The sequence below is a fragment of the Semicossyphus pulcher genome, unplaced genomic scaffold (assembly GCF_022749685.1).
Source record: "Semicossyphus pulcher isolate SPU_LCO1_2020_fin unplaced genomic scaffold, fSemPul1.0.p SCAF_14, whole genome shotgun sequence".
NCBI lineage: Eukaryota > Metazoa > Chordata > Actinopteri > Labriformes > Labridae > Semicossyphus > Semicossyphus pulcher.
In genome coordinates this window covers 9,726,613-9,748,042 of record NW_027211648.1, presented here as the reverse complement: position 1 = coordinate 9,748,042, position 21,430 = coordinate 9,726,613, and the positions used below count along the sequence as shown (strand labels likewise).

Here is a 21,430-nt window from a genome sequence, read left to right as displayed (position 1 = left end):
GCAGCGCCTGAAGAGAATGGCGGCTCTTTTGGAATCTCTTCTGTTGAAGAAAGCGGATATTAAAACGGTCTTGGACTGGCTAACGAATGTTAAGGTTGGTCCGGGATAATTACGAGCCTCATGAATGACACATATTATAAACGCCCCTCCTGGTATGACGTGTTTTATGAGATGACAAAGCTCACAACTGATTGTAAACAAAACTTTTAGCTGGAGAGCTAACGAGCTAGGCTAGCTGTAGCCAGGCTGGGATGGACTCAAGGCTAGACGCAACGTTGTCATTTTTTTACACAATGAGGAAGTCTTTAAGCGTTAAAACAGATTACAACTTAACATAGCAGCTTGCTACTGTTATAAATATTATAATATGATTAGGGCTGTGCGGTTTAGCTAGTATTAATCAGCACATTGTTTGCTAACATGAGTACAACGTGCTATTTTTTTGCAGAAATGTCCTGAATCTGTCCAGCAAAACATTTACTGATCTAGTTACTGTCCATGTTTAGTTGAGCAGCCTTATACTTGATGTAACTGTGTCAGTCCTTTTCCAACAGTTTTGTCCCTCTTTTCATCAGGAAAATGACAGCTTGGCATTCGGTGAACCTGTCCTGACAGTTCACAAACAAGAATTTATCCCCTTTCTGTTAAACTTCCTGAGAGAGCAGAGCAGTCAGGCACTAACCCATGGCCCTGCTACGCCAGCCAAGACCCCCAGCCGCCCCAGACCCCCTTCACAGACGCAGGGCTTAACTGAAAGGAGGGGTTGCAGGTCTGCCGGTGGTGGAGCTGGTTCTCGGAGTGCCAGCCGGGTCCAGCTGTTTTCTCCCGCCTCCTCTGTGTCACCTGGTAATGAATGGGATGGTTCTGGACAGTCAGGGTCTCACTGTCTGAGTGGGGTCAATGCCTTCAGCAGCCCCTCCTTTTCTACAGCTTGGAGCCCTGCCTCCAGGCCTTCAGGCTCTGAGCGCCGGCCTGGCCAGAGGATCAGTCTGGGGGACTACATTGTTTCTCCTCCTGAGCACCAGCAGAGCCCCAACTTCCAGTCCCACAAGGGCCGCAGGAGAAGTGGTGGCAGCACGGCAGCAGTGGGACAAGGAAGATATGGAGGAGGGCGTGGAGGACATCACAGTGATGAGCGATGGGAGAGTGGAGGGAAGAGGTCAGGTAGAGGAGGAGGGGGAGGAGGGCACAGTAGGATAAGCGAGCAGGTGTCACCCCAATCTGTGGGGCCGCTGAACCTCAGCAACTTGGAGGACTTCCCTCCTGTTGGGGCATCACCCATTTCATCCGCGTGAGTCCTTTTGAACACAAGTCAACACTGACTCCATCTTTGAGTTTCAGTTTTGTCTAACAGTTTCAATTGTCCCGCAGGGCGTCCAAACCATCCAGAAGAATAAACCCAACACCAGTCAGCGGAGAGCGGCCGCACTCCAAACCAAAGACCTGCTTCACTTCTACCCCATTCAGTAAACCTTCTACTCCCCCATTAGCTGTGGAGGCACTTGAGGGGTCAGTGACAGTAGGCAGTCCTCTAAGCCTGCAAGAAGAAAGGGAGCTACTGAAGAGGGAAAAGTAAGTGCATGTGTGTTCACCAAAATGTCCATGCATATGGCTATTTTCTTTACTTTATTGATAATAAGAATATTAGCGTCTGTTGTTTTAGGCTCCACTGCAGCATCACTTAATCTTCACCTTGGTACATCTATGTGGTTTCATAATCAGAAATGTCTTGTTTTTAGGACAAAACGTGCCCAGCAGGTCGGCTCTCCTCTGCCCGCCCCTATGGACCCCTGCACCCCAACCAAGTCAGGGCTCAAGACGGGATGTAAAGTCACACCAGATCTGCAGACTCCCTGTCCTGAACCATCTAAAGTCACCTTCTCTTTGGAACTGGATCTCCTGGCAGAGCTGTACTGTACCTGCATCTCTGGTGAGTGACCACAAGGTGGTGTTATTGTGCCATTTAAAAAAATCGACACATTTTTATGCGTCATTTATTAAAATTATTAAAGAGTTTTAGAGAGAATTTGTAGAAAAATAAATTAAGTTTTTTTGTGTTGTCATGTCATACAGAAAACCTAGTGCCAAACATTTTCCTGGAGCTTTTCTTTGTGATGCAGTTGCTAACGTCTCAGTCTCCTCACACTCATGATGATGAACAGGAAAGTTTGTGTGCAGTGAATTCAGGCATGTATTGTTTTGTAATTTAGTCCTATAATTTCAAAACATTATTTATAAACTTAGAATGAATTAATATGGAACCTTACTTTACATTTCAGATGTTCTCGAGAGATGTTACCTGAGACAAGTACACAACTGTGTGTATTTTGCGGTGAAAGTATTGGAGAATCAGTTTCAGTGAGTTTGCTTTATAGCGTCTCCTCTTTGCTAACAAGAAAATATAGACACACAGCTGTTTTCGCTAATTAAGTGACACTTCAGTCCATCTGAATTGATTCCTCACCCTGCGTTCTTGGCAGGCTTGTAGCTCATCTGGACAAGTGCACCTTGCGTCTCCTGGCAGAGAACGAACGGGTGGGGTCTTTCTCTCCGGATCTCAGGGACCGTTTGACTCAGGCCCAGGACAGAAGCACAGCCAAGGTAACTTACCTGTACTATATTGTGCCGCTATAAATGCTGACTCATAAAAAAAGGTTAAATATGTGTCCCAGATGCCATGCTGTTTCTAAGGAAGTATCTGTTTTAAGATATGTCTATGTTTATTAAAGTTTAGAGCTGCAATTATTAATGTATTAATACATTAGTTGATCAAAATTTAATTATCTGCAACTGTATTGATAATTTAATAATTATTTAAGTAATTTTTCAAGCAAAAAATATCTTTTCTGTATGTGAGAATGGGCAAACTTTTCAATATTTACGTGATAGTTAAATATCTTTGGGGTTTGCACATTTTCCGACATTCAACTTAAGCTCTACAAAATCTTGCGCTAATATTTGTAAGCGTTGGGTTTTTTTTGCTTTTCTTAAAAATGTATTTTCAGAATTTTTTACTCCTTCTTTTTGTTGCAGCTCTCTCCTTCAGTTTCAACGTTCATCCACTCAGTCCCATTCCAGCCCGCCACCGACAACCGATCAAACTTCGGCAGTGACAAGGCCTTCCACACTTTTAAAAAACAGAGGTATGTACGTGTGTCCTTTGTGAGGCTGCCCTCTGGCTGTGTTTGATCAATGAAGCAGATTAGGTAAACCTTCAAGCTGAACTATAATTTATCATCAGTTTGACGTTTTGTCTTTTTTCCCAGAGATATTTTTTATGAGGTGTTACGAGAGTGGGAGGACTTTCACAAGGAGCCGGGGTGGAACTTTGACTCCGTTCTCGGGAGTCGGATAAGGTAAGTCCGATTAATGTGGAATTGGGAGTGTAATTAAAAAGTAACTAATATCCTATCCATCGTATTGAATGACCTTTTTTCTGTGCCTTTTATTTTCCCCTTCTTTTATAGAGGAATGATGAGTCAACTGACCTCTGCAGGAAACCACTCCCACTTTGCCCGTCTCTTCCTGAAGCAGCTTATTCAGGTAGGCTGTGGCATCTCATACACACTTAAACTATAGATCATTACAAATACTTTTTATCTATAGTGATAACATTGACATGACTTTGTCTTCCCCTCCAAGTCTTTACACAGAAGACTGGCTCATAGAGCTCACAGTTGGTATAATTAAACAGACGATTTCTTTTAGATGTGTAAAGGCCCCCGCGTGAACAACTCTCCTGGAGATACTCCTGATGCTGACCTGCTAGGCATGCTGGGAGCGGACAGCCTGGGGCGTCTCAAACGTCTAGAGGAGCGTCTCATTCAGCCTCAGGGAGTCGTTGGTCCCTGCCCTCCTCCATCATTTCCTGGTCACCAGGAGTTCTTCAGGGACTTCCTGCAGACGGGCAGCTGGTAAGAATATAAATCCACTTACAATTTTTTAATAAAACAATTGACACCCAGCAAAAAGCGTTTAATTTGTTTGATAGATAATTAACTTGACAAGCCAGTTAACTTTCTTTGAAGTATTTTCTTAATTTGGCAGATGTCCCTTTGAACTAAATAAACCTTTTCCCAAACAGCTTGGCAACAACTGAAAGTCACAGTGTCTGTTTTCCTTCTGTGATCTAACAAGTCTTACATATTGTGTACCAGCTGCCAGCTGAACCAGCACTTGCAGGATAGCCTGTGTCAGCAGCTCCTCCAGCTGGATGAGGTGTCCATCCTGAGCCCTGCCGCTTCCATCAGGGAGGAAGAGGAGGAGGGAGACGGGGACTTGGAGCAGCAGGTACTCAATCATATTCCCTCACATGTATATTATCGAAATGTTTTGATTGCTGTTTTACCTAAGGAAAGATTTAAACATAGTTGGTTAATGGATGCATGGTTAACCTTTGTTTCTCCTTTCCACCTCACCAGGATGAGAAGCAGCGGTTCACCTCGGTGCTGCTCCTCGCTCGTCTTCTGGCCAAGTTTCTAGGATTCATTTCCTTTCTGCCGTACCAAACATCTGAGAGACCATCCAGGGAAATACAGGAGACAGCTGTAGCCGTGCGCAGCAAGGTGACAGAAAAAGAAGAATGTTTATTAATTGTGGCCAGTTTAAAGTGAAGCAGGAAAGAGCCAACCCAAAAGATCATTTCCCTCCATGTATCTCATCAATCTAAAAGAAATCTCTCTGTGTCCCTCAGAGCGTTCCCGTGCTGGATGTGTGTGCAGTGCTGAGTAACAGTATGAGAAGGAGGCGCACCATCCTGACCGTGCCCTGGCTGGTGGAGTTCCTCTCCATGCTGGACTTCATTGGTCCTCTGCTGCTCTGCTATAGAACTGCATTGGGAACACTGCTTCTGCTGTACAGGTCTGTCTCCATTTCTGCACATTTATGCTTTAGAAATGTTGTTAAAGAAAGGGCAGATATTGGAAAATGTCAAATAAACACCTGAGGTTTAATTTTTGTTGTGTTCCCTCTTTGGAGAAAATAGCTAAAATGTCACTTTTGTTTACCTGTAGGAGGATGTTACTCGGCAGATGTGGAGAAATGTGTTACCTGAACAAGCTGCTAATGGTGTCTGTTTTGGGCTGGCTCTTCCAGGTAAGACATGACATGTGGATGTATATACATTTTTGCAACACGTGTTCTTAAAGTGGTAATCTCGAAGATCACTGCACTTATGGCGATAAATGGTTATTTGCGCGAGCACACTTTCCAGATATCCAGTGTTGCATGTGTGACGTCCACAGTTGGCTCCGGTTGTAACACTTGATTTCCTCGCTGACGGTCGCTTTCCTTTTCAGACTGTTTGCCTTCATCTGAGCGTCCAATTTGTTTCTTCTTCTTTGGATTTTCACTTATTTTTTAAAGTTGTATCTGTAGTCATTGATCTTTTCTTTGTTTGTTCAGCCATAGTAGATTACTGTTTACTCGCAACACAGCGGAAAAGCAGCCGCTTAGCTCCGCCTACCCTCTCTGGCAGACCAACCACTGCTGGCTGATGGAAAACGCGTCACTAACTGGGCGACGCTTGTGATTTATTCGCAACAGACACCCAGTCTGTAATACTGCAAATACAAAGGCTTGGGTGATAGATAGATAGTGACTTAAAAGACATTTATTTAAATTATTTCCAGATTATCTCTTTAAAATTTGTGTATTTCATTTGTGCAGATCCCGGTGATTCCTGAGGATATTTTCTTCACCAGTGAGTTTACTGAGGTAGCAAAGCTGGAGGACAGCATCACGAGTGCTGCAGGGCTTGTAAGTGAAAACAATGTTTAGGTAGATTGATGTCCACATGTGCTGTTTTTTTTTAAATCCATACTGAAGTTTCTCTTTTTGTTTTGTAGGACTGCATTCCTCTGGTGGATCAGCAGCTTCTCTATACATGTTGTCCATTTCTCGGTGAGTGAAATTTCCTCTTAGGAATGAAGGGAACATATTTATTTTTATACATTTATATTCTGTGCTTTTTAGTTACGGTGTCTGGTTTCTTAAGTCCCATCCAATGTATATACATTCTTCACAAATTGGCCAAAGACTAACATGCACGTGTTTAAGCTGTGGATCGACATTCTGTCTTGTTGTAATCCGTCCAGGTGAGTTCCGTAAGCTCCTCGCTGCCTTTGTGTCCGGAAGCACGGCCAAGAGCGGAGGAATCATTCGAAAGATCACTCCCACTTCTGCTGAGCTCAGGGATACGCCGACCGCCAACAGGTTGCAGCAGAAACTACAGGTGAGTCAGCGGAAGAGGCGATGAAGTGAAGCATGTCTTGACATCACTGAATTACCTGTTTGCAGAGTGTTTAAAGAAATCACTTAAATGCGACAGGTGGACCTGGAGCAAGCCTTCTTTCACAACCAGCCCCCGTCGCTGCGCCGCACTGTGGAGTTTGTAGCCGAGAGAGTTGGATCCAACGCTGTGAAGCATATGAAGTAAGTATCAGAGAGAAACAATTCTAATTTACAAATCAGCCTTTTCTGTCACATTTCTTTTATTTTACCTTCACCAGCCACCAAATTACCTTTTAGAATTGAAAAAGGCTTTAAGAGTAAGAGTCAATAAACCTGCAACTTTGGTTGGTTGCCTTCCTAAAAGGCTAGAGACCGAGTTCAACGGTGCAAATTTAACAGCACTTTGATGGTTGCTAGAGGGAATTCTCCCCCCTGTGTAGATTGTGTATTGTGTATTTTATAGATATTTGTAATTGAACCACACATCTCTTTGGGGATTTTCCACAGGGCCACATTAGTGAGTGAGCTGGTGGAGCGAGGGGAGAAGATGCTGAGAGGAGGACTGGAGTCACCGAACTCAAATCCCTCAAAGCTGAACGACTCCATCTGTGCTCAGCTGTGTGTCGCGGGGTTGGAGGCGCTGGCAAGAGCCACCAGGTACGACAGCTTGTTTAAGAGCATCATGGAAACTTTCTCTTAGTCCATAGATTTGATAGGATTCTAGTACAAGGTTCTGTTTGTGAACAGTAGATAAGCATGCATGAGTTAACTAAGTGGTCATTTGATTGTTTTACATTGGGGGAAATGGAAACGGTTTTCCTTCTAAGTTCATTGTCACACACCATTAGTATTTCACTTTTGTGTTGTCGTCTCATCTTCATTGTAATCTCTTTTTTATGTGGCTTTGCAGGTTTTGCAGTGAGAAGAGTCCTGAAGCCATCCGAATCCTGCTCCCTGACGAGACCTCCTCAGCTGTAAGTCCTGCAGTAATGCTGTTAAAACAGTAATTCATGAAGCACTTCTAACACAAAGGCAGAAAAAGACACTAGAAAACTTGCTTTGTGCAACGTTCTGTTCTCACTTCCTCTCCGCAGGTCCTGACCACATCTGAAAACATTACCAAACGCCTTGCAACAGAAAAAGCCTGCAGCTGGCTCTCAGCCAACATCACAGGTAGCTGCTTATTACACCATGCTTGTGTTTTTCCATATTTCTACCGTGTTTAAACACACTCTAGTTTGATTCCTACCATTTTCTGATGCAGGGTACATTCTTGTGTCTGTCATCCCGATATTTTTAACAAATATTTTGTTTATAAGTGTTCTCATTTTCAGAAATGTAATTGTAACTTTATATTTAAGCTAAAATGAGGTTGCTGTGATGCTAAAAACTGAGGCGGTGGCCTGCTAAAACACTAAAATCATTGCACATTAAACATTGAAAAAACTGTATTTAATATAAAACTGTCATGTACTTAAATAATATAATAAATCATACTTAATAAGGATGGTATTTGGGCTGATAAACATCTAATTGCATCTCTGGATGGATCACTAATTTTAAATTTGTTTTATGACATAATAAACTGTATCTGCTTGCTTTCATGTGACACTGGGCAGACTACATTTTGCAAGGACTTGTAAGGTAACATGACACTCAGCGTAGGAAGTACACTTAAAGATGCAAAAACCCTTTTCTCGCCATCAGCCCTGATAAGACGAGAGTGGAAGAGCCGGTATGATCGTGTGATGAAGGCCGTGGGAAGCCCGGCGGCTCCAGAGTCGGGCGATGTGGTCGAGCTGGTCACCCAGGAGCAGGCGACTACTCCCAAGAGGAAACAAGGAAGCGACAGAGTGACTTCCTGCCCTCCACACTGCAACCACAGTGCTTCACTGCCCTCTGACGTCCTCATCGAGATAAAGGTACGCCTACATGAGAGGAAATACTGTATATATATCCTTTTTAAACTTGATTAAACCTTTTGGATACATTTAGTTTTTGAGTTGGGGCTGAATTCGCCTCAGAAGTGTGGGAAAGAAATGAAATGATAACTTATATCTTTAGAGAGTAAGCCCGACTTCTCACTTAAGGAAATGTGATTGATCTTGAACTCCGTAAATTTAACGTAGGAGTTGCTGAGCGTTGCGGTCGGCCCGAGGACTGACGAGGAGCTGCCGTCCAGCTCTCAGATCAAAACACTGCTACAGAGAGTGGGAGAAACACTGGCCTGCAGGAAGGTACATGAGACACACAAGTAAAAACACTCTGTCATGGTGGATTTCAGATTTTTGCCAGTATTCATCACACTCTTCTTCTTTACTCTTCACTTAGTTTTCAACTGTGGTGTCAGAACAGATGCTGGTGAACTCTACAGTCCTTTTGGCCTGCAAACTGGGTAAGTCCAGGCAGTGAATGACACTCTTAATTAAAGGGTCTTTATTGTATGCAGTGTGTTAACTGTAAACCGCCTCATAAACGATTTGTTTAAATCGCTGTGCAGCTGAAATGGAAGCAACATAAAGTCTAGTTGATGGACCGTGTTACTGACCTTCCTGTTGTGCATACGTGCTTAGTGTCTGCAGAGCTGCCGGTGCTGCCTCTGTCAGGGTGCAGCGGAGGTGACGGGGTTCTTGTGGGTCCCGGTCCAGGGTCGGAGCCTCCTGTCAGAGCGCTGCTTGAGCAACTTGCTGAGCTTTGGGAAGAAGACTGCTGTTCTGCTGCACCCCTCCACCTGCTCTTCACCCCTCTCACTGTCACTGCTGTGCTGAAGGCCAGTGATACCGAGGTACGTCTGCCGCATCTGCTACGCCAACTACTTCTTCCATTTGCATTTTTAGGTTTAAAGAATATTCCCCTCAAATCTCACTGCAGAATTTATATCAACAGGTGGGAAACTTTTGGCGCAAAACAAAGCATCATATGTGAAACTGTTCAAATACATTTCTTTGTCCTTTTAGTGGAACAACTACCTGTTCCTGGTCAGAAAGCTGGTTGACCGAGGAGTCTTGAGGGAGGAGGAGGTCATATCTCATTGGAAGAAGCTAACAAACTTGGCCTTGCCAGCGGTGAGCTTTCAATAAATTCTGGTCATCGCGTATTCCTTTGAAATAATTTCTTTCAGTCGTCATTTGACCTCTTTTGACTCTTTTCCTCTATCTGTCTCTCGCTCACTTTGTTCTCTCCTCTCTGTGTCTTTCAGGAGCTGATAGAAAATTTTCAGCTGCAGTCACAGAGTATTAAACCTTCATTGCCTGTGGCTGATTTGCAAAGCCACTTGGACCTGCTGCAGGTCTCACAACAGACAGTAGAGGGCGCTACATGACAACAATAATACTCCATCATCCACAGCAACTTTTCTCTGATCACCACAGTGTTTTATGTCACATCTGTCTGTGTATTGTTCAAAAGAAAGAGAGAGAGACATTTCTGGATAACGTCTTGTTGATGACAGTTTTCACTGCACAGCTCATCAAAGCTTCTCCACAGTCAGCCTCAGCACACACTCTGAAAGCTTCAGACTTTTGTTCTTCACTTGTGAAGTGACAGCAGCCTTTCATAAATCCCTCAGCTGGTTTACTGAGGTGCCAGAGTTAGAACCATAAGTCCTGCTCGTCAAAAGTTGCAAGGGATCTCACTCCTTAGATCTGTTGAACCTTGTACCTGGAAGATGATTTGGTCCAGTAGGATTCCTCGTAGATCAAACAGACAATATCAGATAATTAGCAAAGACTGGAGATGGATAGCCATCAGAATGTGCATTTGTATGTTTTGACTGCTTAGCACTGGATACATTTAGATTTAGGCTCATTAAAACATAGTTATGTTCACAATTTGTACGTGTAAGGTTCCAACATACAAGCCATTGTGGGTCAAAAAGCGCCCTTTAGACGACTGTTGAAAATGGACTGAAAAAAGTAGATTTATTGTGATGGTTTTTAGACACTCAAGAAAAGTAAATGTCTTAATTTTAGAATAGCACCTTGTCACACTGCCTTTGACCGCCACTACTAGTGATTGCATGTATATTTCATGAATGCCACACTGCGTTTGTGATGTTGTTTCTGTTCATGTTGAACGAGCGCTGTATTTCCTGCTGCTTTTAAATTGAAATATTTTTATGTTGCTGCAAAATAATTATAACAATAAAGATGTATTCTACTTTAAGGCTGTAACTTATTATTATTTTTCATTGTTGATTAATCTGTCTGTTTTCTTGATAATAGATTCATTTTTTACAATAATAATCATTTATAAAAAATTGTAGATTTAAAAGTTGACAAATCGATTAATCGTTAAAGCTGTGTTGTATTATGTGTTGGTAATATAATACAGATTTACAGTTTCATAATTGCGTTAATATTATGGCAGAACCAGGATCTGATGCAATCAATCACAATCCACAAATCAGATTCATCATCTTCATTAAAATAAAATATTAAACCGTTTGACCAGAGGGATTTGAATAATAAGAGACATGCAGTAAAAGAGATGTAAATAGGGCGTAGTAGGAGGAGTATCGTGGAGCATCTCTCCTCCCTCCCCTCCCTTTTTGTCCAGCAGGAAGTTTAACTTCTGTTGAGACTTTTGGAGAGACTCGGCGGGCGGTTGAACCCACGACCAGAGCCCGGCAGAGATGACTTAAACAGCGGATGGCTGGACCGTTTCCTCCCGCTCTTGACTTTTCTGGGAATAAAATGAAAGAAGACTCAATATGCTCACGCGGGAAAACGCCAAGTTGTTTAACACCAACTCAGACTTAGTGAACCGCTGAGTTGTGTGTTAAATAACCGTTGAGGCATCATGGCAAACGTTAAAGTTGCCGTTCGAGTTCGTCCTCCGAATGCACGGTAAGTTTGAATGTTAGCTAAACGCCTCTGTTCGCTAATGTAAGGTTAATTAAACGGCTAAATAGACGTAATTGGTGTTATTTCATTTATATTGCTTCTGTGGCTTACTTTATATCACAACTGTTGTTGCCAGACATGGCACCTGGGCTGTTGCTTGATGCTATTAACACTAAAACACAAAGCTGCACATGTTTACTATTTTGCATTAGCGCTATTGTCACTTCGCTTTTTGACGTTTCATATCAGAAACGAACGTTAGGCTAGGCTAGCAGGCTAGCTAATTGGAAAACTGCAGTAGTGCACATGGAGAATAATGACAACTGTAGCTGTCAGTAGTGTTGACTGACTGAGCGTCTTGTGTCCTGAACAACTGTGTGGTGCTGAGTAACGTGCAAAAAATGAACTAGGTGAGGTTGAAAGTGCAGCCAATTATACATAAAATCAATTAACGTAGGCTATTACGGTGTAGCTATAATCAGAAATTAATGATGTCCAAAACAAGTTTGCTGTCTCTTCATGTATGACTGCCCCTGGGGTAGATAACTAAAGTTATGTTTATTCAAACAGTGAAGTAATTCTGTACTAAAAGAGGGGAAACGTAACCTGACAGGTTGATAGACACTTGAGCTTTATCTCAAGATTTGAAGAAACAACAGATATTCAACCCTTTCATCCATCCCACCCTTCATCTTTAAGGTTGAATAACCAATAGGAGTCTAAGCAATGACTTAATCAAGTGATTTATTGTAAATGTATTAATTATACAATTTATGATTAATTAACTAATTACTGGAGGTCATATATCCTGCCTTAAATCTGAACTTTTAAAAAAAATGTCTTGTAAACAGGAGGTCCTGGGTTCATATCCCCGCAGTGCCTGTTATAAGTTCCACAATTTTCCAGTTTTGGATCAATAAAGTCTATCTATCTATCTATCTATCTATCTAATGGAAATTTCATGTAGATCCCTTTATCTTCAAATGTGTACATTAGTATCTTTGGAAACTTTGGGGTCACCACTATATTTTAAAACGTACTGTTGCAGGTTTTGACCCGATTCTGTCCAGAAAAAAGTTTTTAATGATGATGTAATGGTGTGGATTTAGAGGTTCATATTAACATGGAAACAATGAAAAGAAGATTAAGTCAGCTATGGCTGTTCAGGCCTTTGTGTGCGTACGTTTTCTTCTGTTTATCAAATAATCAACTTTGTTAGCATTATGGATTAAAAGGGTTTAGTATACAAAACAGGCTAAATCCTCTTTTACTCGTTTTACTTAAAGCCATTTGCTTTGTTTAGTGAGAGGCATTTATGGAAAAAAAGTTTTCCCCCTGGTTTTACAGTGCAGTGAAATCTGCTGTTTAAGTAGCAAAGAAACACTGGGAGGTTGTAAAGTTACTTTCCTCCCTATGTTAACAGGCAGATTGCTCCAACGTGTTGAATTACAGCTCTTAAGGGTCTGGGGATATAGTACTTTTATAGTAGTACATTGAATTATTTTCAACTCCTGCAGCATGTGTTGTAGGGGTACTTACTGTGAGGATTGCTACAGTACCATAACAAAGCATTATTCGGGCTATGGAAGGCTGGACAATGATTCTTTCAGCCAGCCTTCCTGGTGTTTTGCATAACAAAAGAATTTCTTACAGATAATGTTCAGTGTCATGCAAATCTGTGCTTCCTGATTTTTGGGTGTTACACTCCTACTGTCCTTTGCTCTTTTCTTTTCCCTTTTTAAAGTGAAGGATGTATTTCCTTACTTATATATTTGAATAAGTCCCTGCTGTGTGACAGAGATAACATAACACCAGCCTGGTTAGCTGCATTCCTCACTCGCTCGGACATAGACGTGTGTTACTCTTTGTTTCAGTTGACCAATAGGATTCAGTTCCCCCGATTGCATGCAGGCTTTCACATGTGCAGAAAACATGTCAACCCAGTTGTGTAATTGCTTGTCTTAGGTTTGTATCCAAACACTTTTTTGTGGGGTTTACTATTTTCCAACCTCAGACCTCCTCTCCTTCATGCTAGTTTGAGCCTGAGATTGAATGTTAGTGGTTTTGGGTTGGGCCGCTGCTGGGGTTGGCAAAATGGGTCCCGCGTGGTGAAGTACAGGGAGGGCTGACGATTACAACAGCCTTCTCGTATGCCCCCGGCCCACCGCAGAGACACGGAGAGCTTACACTGCAGGCAGCAGCAGCAGCATTCGCCATCATTATCGCTCCTGGAGATCGAAATTCTCTCAGCTCCGTGTTGTGATTGCCTCCAGTTTCACATGTGTTGCATCAGATGTGCTCGGTCCAGCTGCTGGAGAACACATAGCTGAGTTGACCTTGTTTTACACACATGCGGGGACACACACACGCACACAAGACTTGTCCGTGCTCTTGTGGAGACAACCCAGGCAGCCTCATCAGAGGTAGTCTCTGGAGTGTGTGGGGGTCTGTTTTCATTTGAATCTGAAACTGGTGGCAATTTCATAGATCTCTCTCTCTCGCACACAGACACGCACACAATCACATGCATTGTATTAACTGTCATGTGATGGCCTCAAGTCAAGTGGAACTGATTTAAATGTATCTGGACACGCTCTCAATGACATCTGCATCAGCAAAAAGAGGATTTTAAACCCATTAGGCGATGAATCCAAAGGGAAACCTTTGTTGAATCTCTGTCTGGTTTGCATCTGGAGTGGACACTGATCAGTGCTGATAGCATCCCTTAAGGTGGCTGCACACTGCCCAGACAACGCCCAACTCACCTCGACATTCTAAAGTTGGCAGTTGCTGGTCTTTAGAATGTTCTGAAAACCAACTACCAGCTCCACACTGCCCAGACATTAGCTGACAGGACGAAGGTCGTGCGTACTGATGTTCCGAACGCGATTAAAGGCTAATTGTCAAAGGAACACACTCTTAGAATGTTGACGTTTGTTGGAAAAAGGCGCACATTGGTCCGACTTTCCACGACTCCACCAAACCCACTGGACATGTCAAACTCAACACCAACTGTTGGTGCACACTGACCCAACAGTTGGAGTTGGTTGGCATTTGTCTGGGCAGCGTGCAGCCACCTTTAGATGTTCTTTTCTTTAAAGGAAACATGTATAAATATTAAATATGGATGTTTATTGAAGTATTGGTTCTCTATCTGCTTTCAGGGAGAGTGCAGATGGAGGACGGCTAGCAGTGCAGGTGGAGGACAAGTTTGTGAAGATCCGAAATGGAAAGGTGAGTATTATTTTTGAGTGAAAACACCAAAATGTTGCACAGTTCTAACCAATATTGAGTCTATGTTTGTGTGTCTGTTGTTAGTAATTAGAAGTAATAGTAGTAGTAGGATATAGGGGGTATTTATCACAGTAACAGGATGTTTACAGCATCGGATCAGCCTTTTCCTGCCTGGTGTTACTGTTGTTTATTATATGTTTTGAACCCACACATACACTCATATTGAGTGACCCTTCCTGTCAAACACATCCATTCTGACACTCACACAAACAGATTACTTTTACTGCAGATGCTCAAAGAGAATTACTTGCCATAATATTTATTTTAGGTAAAACATTACCAAACATAAAATGGCAAATAACAATGTGTGTTTAATACGGTAATATTACCAGGGAGTCTGGTACGATGCCTTAATAATAACAGTACTGATTGTGAGACATAAAGTGTGTTTTAATATAAATGTTGCCTGGAGAAGTAATTTTGGTTTCAAAAAACGTTCTGCACATTTGGAAATAATTACTGTGTAAGCCGACACTTTTACTAACCTGCTGTCAGATGGCTGAGAAGACTTATCTGATTGGTTGAGCTGCTTTGCCTGCAGAAAGCCTGTCTTTCTACTGTTTCAGTGTGGAGCATGTGACAGTATGTTGTTTTTCCTTTTGAATGTTTGCATGAGCTAATACTGAGATGATAAAATGCTGTGTATTTGAAGGGTGTAGCTTGTAGATGAAAAAGCCCTTTGAGGATCATGTATCAAAATGTTCATCTGAAGTGTTTACAAATAATGTAAACACACTAAAAGATCAAAGAAATTCGGTTTAAAACTAATTTCAAACCTCACTTTTCAAGGCGCAACTTAGAATTGCACCTTTTGTTTATGTTTGGATTACTAAATGGTGACGTATGAGTGAAGAGTTGGGTGGGGGAGGAGAGAATCTGTTACAAATAATGTGACGGAGACAAACCACATATGGCCTCTCTCTGCATGGAAAAGGATCAAGACTCGATGGCTGTTGAGGGTCTCGTGGGAATGATTATTTATGGAAAGTGGGACAGTTTTTAGAGGATCTGAGATAGAAAGAAAAAAGGATTTTAAAGGACAATAAACACGATGCTAACTAACAAACATCAAACAGTAGAAGTTATAAAGAACTACTGAACTTAATTCAAAAGTGTGAAACAAGAGAACGATAAAGCGTGATGTTTTGAAACCAGTCTGTTTACTCTAACTTCATTAGTTAAGCTTCAGCCTTTTATCAGAGGTTGGAGCTCTGATGGCTGGTGTTGCTTTTGGCTAATCCCATACACTGCAAGGCCCATTGTTGGGCGTCCTAAAAGTGCTGAGGGGTTAAACAGTCATGCTTTCAGGCGAGCCAATTGCTGTGAACAAAATTGATACCCAGAGCTTAGTGCTGCCCAAAGCTTCGGTCAGAGAAGGTAAAGGCTTTTTACACGGATGTGTGAGTGGATTCATTATTTGGATAATTGAATGCTTTGGTTTGAAGTACAACAGCGACTAAAGGGGCCCTTTTCAAGCCCTCTTGTTGGCATGAATCATGAATCTGCCACTGAAGTGTCCTTGAGCAGGACATTTAACCCTTACAAGCTCCAATGAGGCTGTTATTGCTATTGAAAACATGATACCCCAAAGTCACCTCAAAAAAGGCCCACAGATAATCTTTTAAGGTGTTTACCAATTTCCTATGAAATACATGCATGTTAAAATAAAAATATCATTACTTGAAATACAATAAAATGCATTTAATTTAGCTAAAACAACCGAATAAAATCAGAAAATTATGACTGTAGTGCTGGAATGTTCTTTCCGTATTTCCTGTCCCAAGTAATATATTGCCTTATAATGATAATATGATAGTAGTACACAGTATAACCCAGCCATACCAATAGTCACAGAGAGAATTCCTTTATAGATCATTCACAGGTGTCCCTTTATACACTGACAATAACTTAGCAATAATCACACGCACATCAGTGTGCTCACAATCTTGTTGTCTTCTTTGAATCATTCCCTCAATTCACAAACCGATGGAGCAAGTCTTTTGGTAAAGTGGGTACACCTGGAAAGACTTACAACAGTCAGGTTCTCTCCATGCGAACAGTTAGGCTGTGCAGATTGAATGCAGTGATTTGGAAAATATGTCTAGCTGCTGTGCTGTTTACCAGCGCAACTGTTGTGCCTGGATGAATCCCGTCGTGCTGTGCTGTCTGTCCTCGGTTCAGGATTCGCTCGCAGTAAGCGGAAAGGTGTTTAGTGTCGATGCAGTGAGGCGACTAAAGAACTGGAAGAGCATTAAAAGCATTGCTAATGAATGGAAACAGCTTGCTTGCAATTTCACACCACAGCAGTCCCATAAACAAAAGCTACAGTAGCTGGCTTTTATCACCGAGTGTTTTCATAAAGCTCCTTCTTATTTGCTGACAATTAAATTTTAGTACAAAATATTAAGTACTGTAAGATAAATCACTTTTTTAACTGTTATTGTTTGATGTTGACTGTGTTTTTGTTCACATCAAATAAAGGCATAAGAAAAAATCATCCTGATGTTCTTTACTCTTCTGTTTTCCTCCATAAAGCTGGACGGACGAACTGACGGCGCTGTGGATTCGAGGGAGAAACTTCTGGAGTTCTGTTTTGACTACTGCTACTGGTCGGCGGACCCTGCAGACCCTCACTATGCCTCGCAGGAGGAGGTAATGACCTTTCTCCTGACTATGTTTACATAAATTGGAATATCCAGTTTTTGACCTTATTCTTATTAGAGATAGACCGATATGGTTTTTTCAGGGCCGATACCGATTATTAGTAGTCAAGGAGGCCGATAACCGATATTTGAAGCCGATATTCATTTGCAGTAAAAGTGAAAATATTGGCGTCAAAATTTTGAATAATACAAACTCCAACACTTAACTCTGTTTAAATGCCTTTAAGCATATTCATCAGAGCCAAAATAACCCAGTTTTAAATTGATCTGTTATCGGCCGTCGGATTAAAAAAAAAAAAAAAAAGTAATGAAAAAAAAATGGCCGATGCCGATTTGCGTCAAAATGCCGAATATCGGCCCGGCCGGTCTATCCCTAATTCTTGTTCTCATATTCTCATTATTTCCTCATGTGGCCGATGAGAGCAATACTAACTGAGGAGGCCCTTTCAGTTAGTTACAGCATCAGAGTTTACATCCAGTATTCAGCCTCAAACTGAGTTTTTCTCTGATTTTGCTACTGTGGTTCATACTTGTGGTTATCTCAGTGGAAAAATGACGAAATAAAGAGTGCTTTGACTGATTCTCTCACAGATATACATGAGCGTACTTTATACGGGTCTCCCTGGCGGAAAAATCTCTGTTGCTGTTTATACAATCTAAGTGTTGTACTAAATAGTGGAATATTGCAGGCAGTATTCCTAAAGTTACATAACTTTTTTGTTCTCAAAGGAACTGTTTCTGCTTATTATTCTCGTTTTCATGTAATATTCCCCTCCGTCGATGTGTGCCAACCAATTTGTTTTGCCATGAGTTGACAACAGGCAAATACAACTTCTCAGGAGGAAGCGGTGTGTCCTTGTAGACAAACCACAACAAGAGGGGTGTGCGTGTTGTGTTGTATGTTTTTACACAGATGGCCACTCGGGGGATATGATATCAGCTCCATCTGTTACCCAGAAGTCTCTTTGCCTCAGACATGGCATGGCTAAAGCCAGCTCGCTTTTCATGTCCCGGCTTTGATTGGGCGATTAGATATCTGGGAGTTGCTTTGATTGGAGGGTGTTGCTGGAACCTGAGACGGGCTCCAGATAAAGAGGAAGTGGTGCATGATTCTATGACAGGAAATCTCTTTAAAAACTACTCGCATGGAGTTCTTTTTTTAGATAAGTTGTCTAGTTATTAACTTTCCGTTATAGTTCTAAACAATACTTTCCATTAGTTTTACAGTCACTTTTTGCTGTTCTTTACCCAAAGGCGTTCTCTCCTCTGCCACTCCCTCACTGCCTGTTTCTCATCTTGTCAGAGCAGTCTTTGTATGTGTTTGAGAAAGACAGGGCTGTAATGACGGCCTACACACTGCACAGAGCAACAGAGAACACAACACTTCTCCCTCTTTCCGTTTTTTCCCCCTCTCTCTCTCTTGCTCTGGCCGCTATCCTCAGCAGAATTGTGTCCAGTCACAGTGGCCCTGTTGCCACAAGACATTCCTCCGTCGACCCGTGGTGGGCGAAAGGACACCAGAGAAGGACAGAGCAGCTGGGTTTAAATCTGACCTCTTTTCCTGCAGCAGAACCCAAAGAATGGTCTCTTTAATAAAGACTCCACGTCAGCCGTTTACTTATCCCATCACAGTTTAAAATGTTTGAATTAGACATTTGTCTGGTGCAGCTATAGACACAGTCCCTGACGTAGAAGGCAGAAAACACTGTGTTTGCATTGTAGGGCAGCAAGACAGATTAATGGGGCACAGTGGCAGGTGTACTATTATTTGAAGAGCCGCTTTTAACAATTTTACCAGACAAATTGCTTCTTTAGGACAGCGAAGAGCCTGTCTAAGTGGTCAGTTGAGCATGCCGATTTTTTAACCACAGCCAAAATGTTACAACAATGTTGGAACCACATTATTATGTCGCCTCATTTCACTAAGTGCCATTACATTTAGATAATCGCTCTCAAGTGAGGGTATCCATTTAGATCCTCTCTGCTATCCAACCACATATATTTATAACATATTAATGAGCTGATGTTATTGCCAGCACTGGATTTTCTCATGGTTTGAAAAATATATTCTTGCAGGCATTTTTTCCAGAGCAGGAGGAGGGACTTTCTCTGAATTTGTCATGCACTGTATCCCCATGAGACAATCTAAGTCTGTGGTGAAACAAGATGAGGGAAAGGGGGATCCTGACTCTTGGTTTTCCACTCCGGTACTATCCCACCACACCCAGAGCCCCTCAGAGAGCAGGGCTCCCGTGCTTGTACCATTCATACCCATGCACCACTGATAGATTGCACCAGATGTGTTATGTTGCCTTCTTGTTGCTGAGGGCTTCCCACGAGGAAAAAAGTTTATTTTTCAGAATGTGAGGCTTACTTTTTATCAGATGTTTGTAGGAGAAGGGTTCTGTCAGGTGGGAAGAAGAAGGTTTTCGAAAGAGAACCATATTCCATAATTGAATCCAGCTGTTGATATAATGCAGGAGACCAAGGGACTATTTGTCTAAATGCTGCCTTTGTTTTGGGCCGAGATATCGAGCTAATGAAAAGCTTTTTCCACTATTTATGAGCACAAACCCCTCAGCTTGTTTATTGCTTCTGACGGCAAGAAATATGGGAAAGGAAAGTGAAAAAGAAGCAGAGGCAAGAGAAACTGATTAGAGACCAAGAGAGAGTGGGGATGTGAATTCCTCGGGTACAAGAGGAGGAGGGGATATGGGCAGGGGGGTCCACTGTGCCTCTGCAGCTCTTAGCCCCCGCCTGCCAAACTCACAGCTGCCTCGCTAAGTAATTCTTCACAGTTAAATTTCAGGCCAAAGACGTCACTGCTGAGCATTCGTCTCCGAGCACAATGCTGTTTTTTATCACCAGAAGGACTTGCTGGGGTTTTTCCCTCTCCTCCTCCTCCTCCTCCTCCTCCCTCTTCTTCTCTGTGTGTCGACGCAGTTTGTGATTTCAGTGTTTCTAGGTCTGTGTGTCAGTGGTGCTGCAGACTGGGGGAAGAATAGCTTCTCTGTGTATGAGAGGAATCCTCCACACACACGCACACGTGAGCGTTTCACTCCCCCCTCAGCACAGTCCAGTCCAGTTCAGTTCAGCCTGGTTTGAATTAACTCCAAACAGGACACCAGATAAGCCACATGCTGTCAACAAAGAAATATGAGATCAGCACCATATGGAAACAGGAAGAGCACCTGTGATTTATGCGTGGACTTACTGCTCTCTATCAGTGAAGGCAGAGGATAAGAGGAGCATTAACAAGAGGGACTGAAAGTAGATAAAAGTACATCACAGAAGGTGCAGAGTGCTTTTTAACTGCACGTTGTCAATGTGGGTGCCAGTGTATGGCATGACATGGGAGATCTCATGCATAATAACTAGAGATAGACCGATATGGTTTTTTCAGGGCCGATACCAATTATTAGTAGTCAAGGAGGCCGATAACCGATATTTGGAGCCGATATTCATTTGCAGTAAAAGTGAAAATATTGGCGTCAAAATTTTGAATAATACAAACTCCAACACTTAACTTTGTTTAAATGCCTTTAAGCATATGTTTATTAAACAAACAAAAAGCGCAGGGAGTTCCCAGGGTCAGCAGCATCTCTTATAAAGTTAACTGAAAATTTAAATAAATAAATAACTTCCTGAAGTTTTATTAAGTAAATAAAACAAAGTTAAATAAAATTTGCAAAGAAATGAACTTTTTCTCCTCTCCGCCGTGTGTGTGAGCACTCTGCACTCTTATCGGCCGTCGGATTACAAAAAAAAAAAAGGCCGATGCCGATATGCGTCAAAATGCCGAATATCGGCACCGGTAATCGGCCTGGCCGATAATCGGTCTATCCCTAATAATAACTTTATTTCAGAGAGGGTATATGTTTTCTTTGCAATCAAGAAACCACCTTTCCGGTTTGTGTTTGTTTCCATTATGTCATTATCTAGATACAGCATGTAATAGGATACAGGTGTTGCCCACGTCTTATCTTCCGATCACGTCTTATCACATGACTTGAGATGAACTTACTTAATGTTAATAGCTTAACCAATGCTTAATGATAACTTTTTACTTCCTGCAAGGAGGTTGAGATTTGTCTGTTTTTTGTCTCTTTGATATCAGAATATCTCCGTAACTTGTAAACAGATTTCAGAAGAGCTTAGGCTACGGGCCAAGGAAGAGCATTTTGCTGCAGGCCTAGAATCAGCGGTTTGAATCATTGATGATGTTTTTAAACTTAACCTGCTCATTTGGGTATTTCTTTCTAACTGTATTATATATTTCTTCCCCTCACAGCTGCACATACTTCTGGCTATGTTACCCATCATTGTCTATTTTGATGCACATCCAGAAGCCGTATTTTTTCGCATCTTTGGTTGATGTATGTGCGCTCTGAGTTGTGC

At 42.0% G+C, this 21,430-nt stretch overlaps 2 protein-coding genes across 2 annotated transcripts in view; both read left to right on the top strand.

Annotated features, from left to right (window-relative positions):
- The first annotated feature begins 16 nt into the window (after positions 1 to 16).
- Positions 17 to 10,352, top strand: cdan1 (codanin 1). The gene is made up of 28 exons (XM_069661379.1): positions 17 to 94; positions 576 to 1,291; positions 1,372 to 1,572; positions 1,740 to 1,930; positions 2,074 to 2,187; positions 2,280 to 2,358; positions 2,481 to 2,601; positions 3,034 to 3,143; positions 3,267 to 3,356; positions 3,468 to 3,543; positions 3,709 to 3,914; positions 4,158 to 4,290; positions 4,422 to 4,565; positions 4,694 to 4,860; positions 5,013 to 5,094; positions 5,668 to 5,757; positions 5,847 to 5,901; positions 6,096 to 6,232; positions 6,329 to 6,432; positions 6,739 to 6,888; positions 7,142 to 7,205; positions 7,326 to 7,404; positions 7,939 to 8,153; positions 8,361 to 8,468; positions 8,563 to 8,626; positions 8,805 to 9,016; positions 9,189 to 9,296; positions 9,431 to 10,352. Exons 1-28 carry the CDS (start codon positions 17 to 19, stop codon positions 9,551 to 9,553), a joined length of 4,017 nt encoding a protein of 1,338 aa, XP_069517480.1. The 3' UTR covers positions 9,554 to 10,352.
- Positions 10,353 to 10,832: 480 nt separating this feature from the next.
- stard9 (StAR-related lipid transfer (START) domain containing 9) overlaps positions 10,833 to 21,430 on the top strand; it is a 42,691-nt gene continuing 32,093 nt past the window's right edge. Inside the window, 3 exon segments of the mRNA XM_069661694.1 lie at positions 10,833 to 11,078; positions 14,240 to 14,309; positions 16,905 to 17,021. Of these exon segments, the coding sequence (XP_069517795.1) occupies positions 11,032 to 11,078; positions 14,240 to 14,309; positions 16,905 to 17,021 (234 nt within the window). The 5' untranslated portion in view covers positions 10,833 to 11,031.

Coding starts and splice junctions, on each gene's coding strand:
- cdan1 (XM_069661379.1), top strand. CDS start 17: ATGGCGGCTCTTTTGGAATCTCTTCTGTTGAAGAAAGCGGATATTAAA. Junction 2,188..2,279: donor TTTGTGTGCAGTGAATTCAG/GCATGTATTGTT, acceptor TTTACATTTCAG/ATGTTCTCGAGAGATGTTAC. Junction 9,017..9,188: donor TGAAGGCCAGTGATACCGAG/GTACGTCTGCCG, acceptor TTGTCCTTTTAG/TGGAACAACTACCTGTTCCT.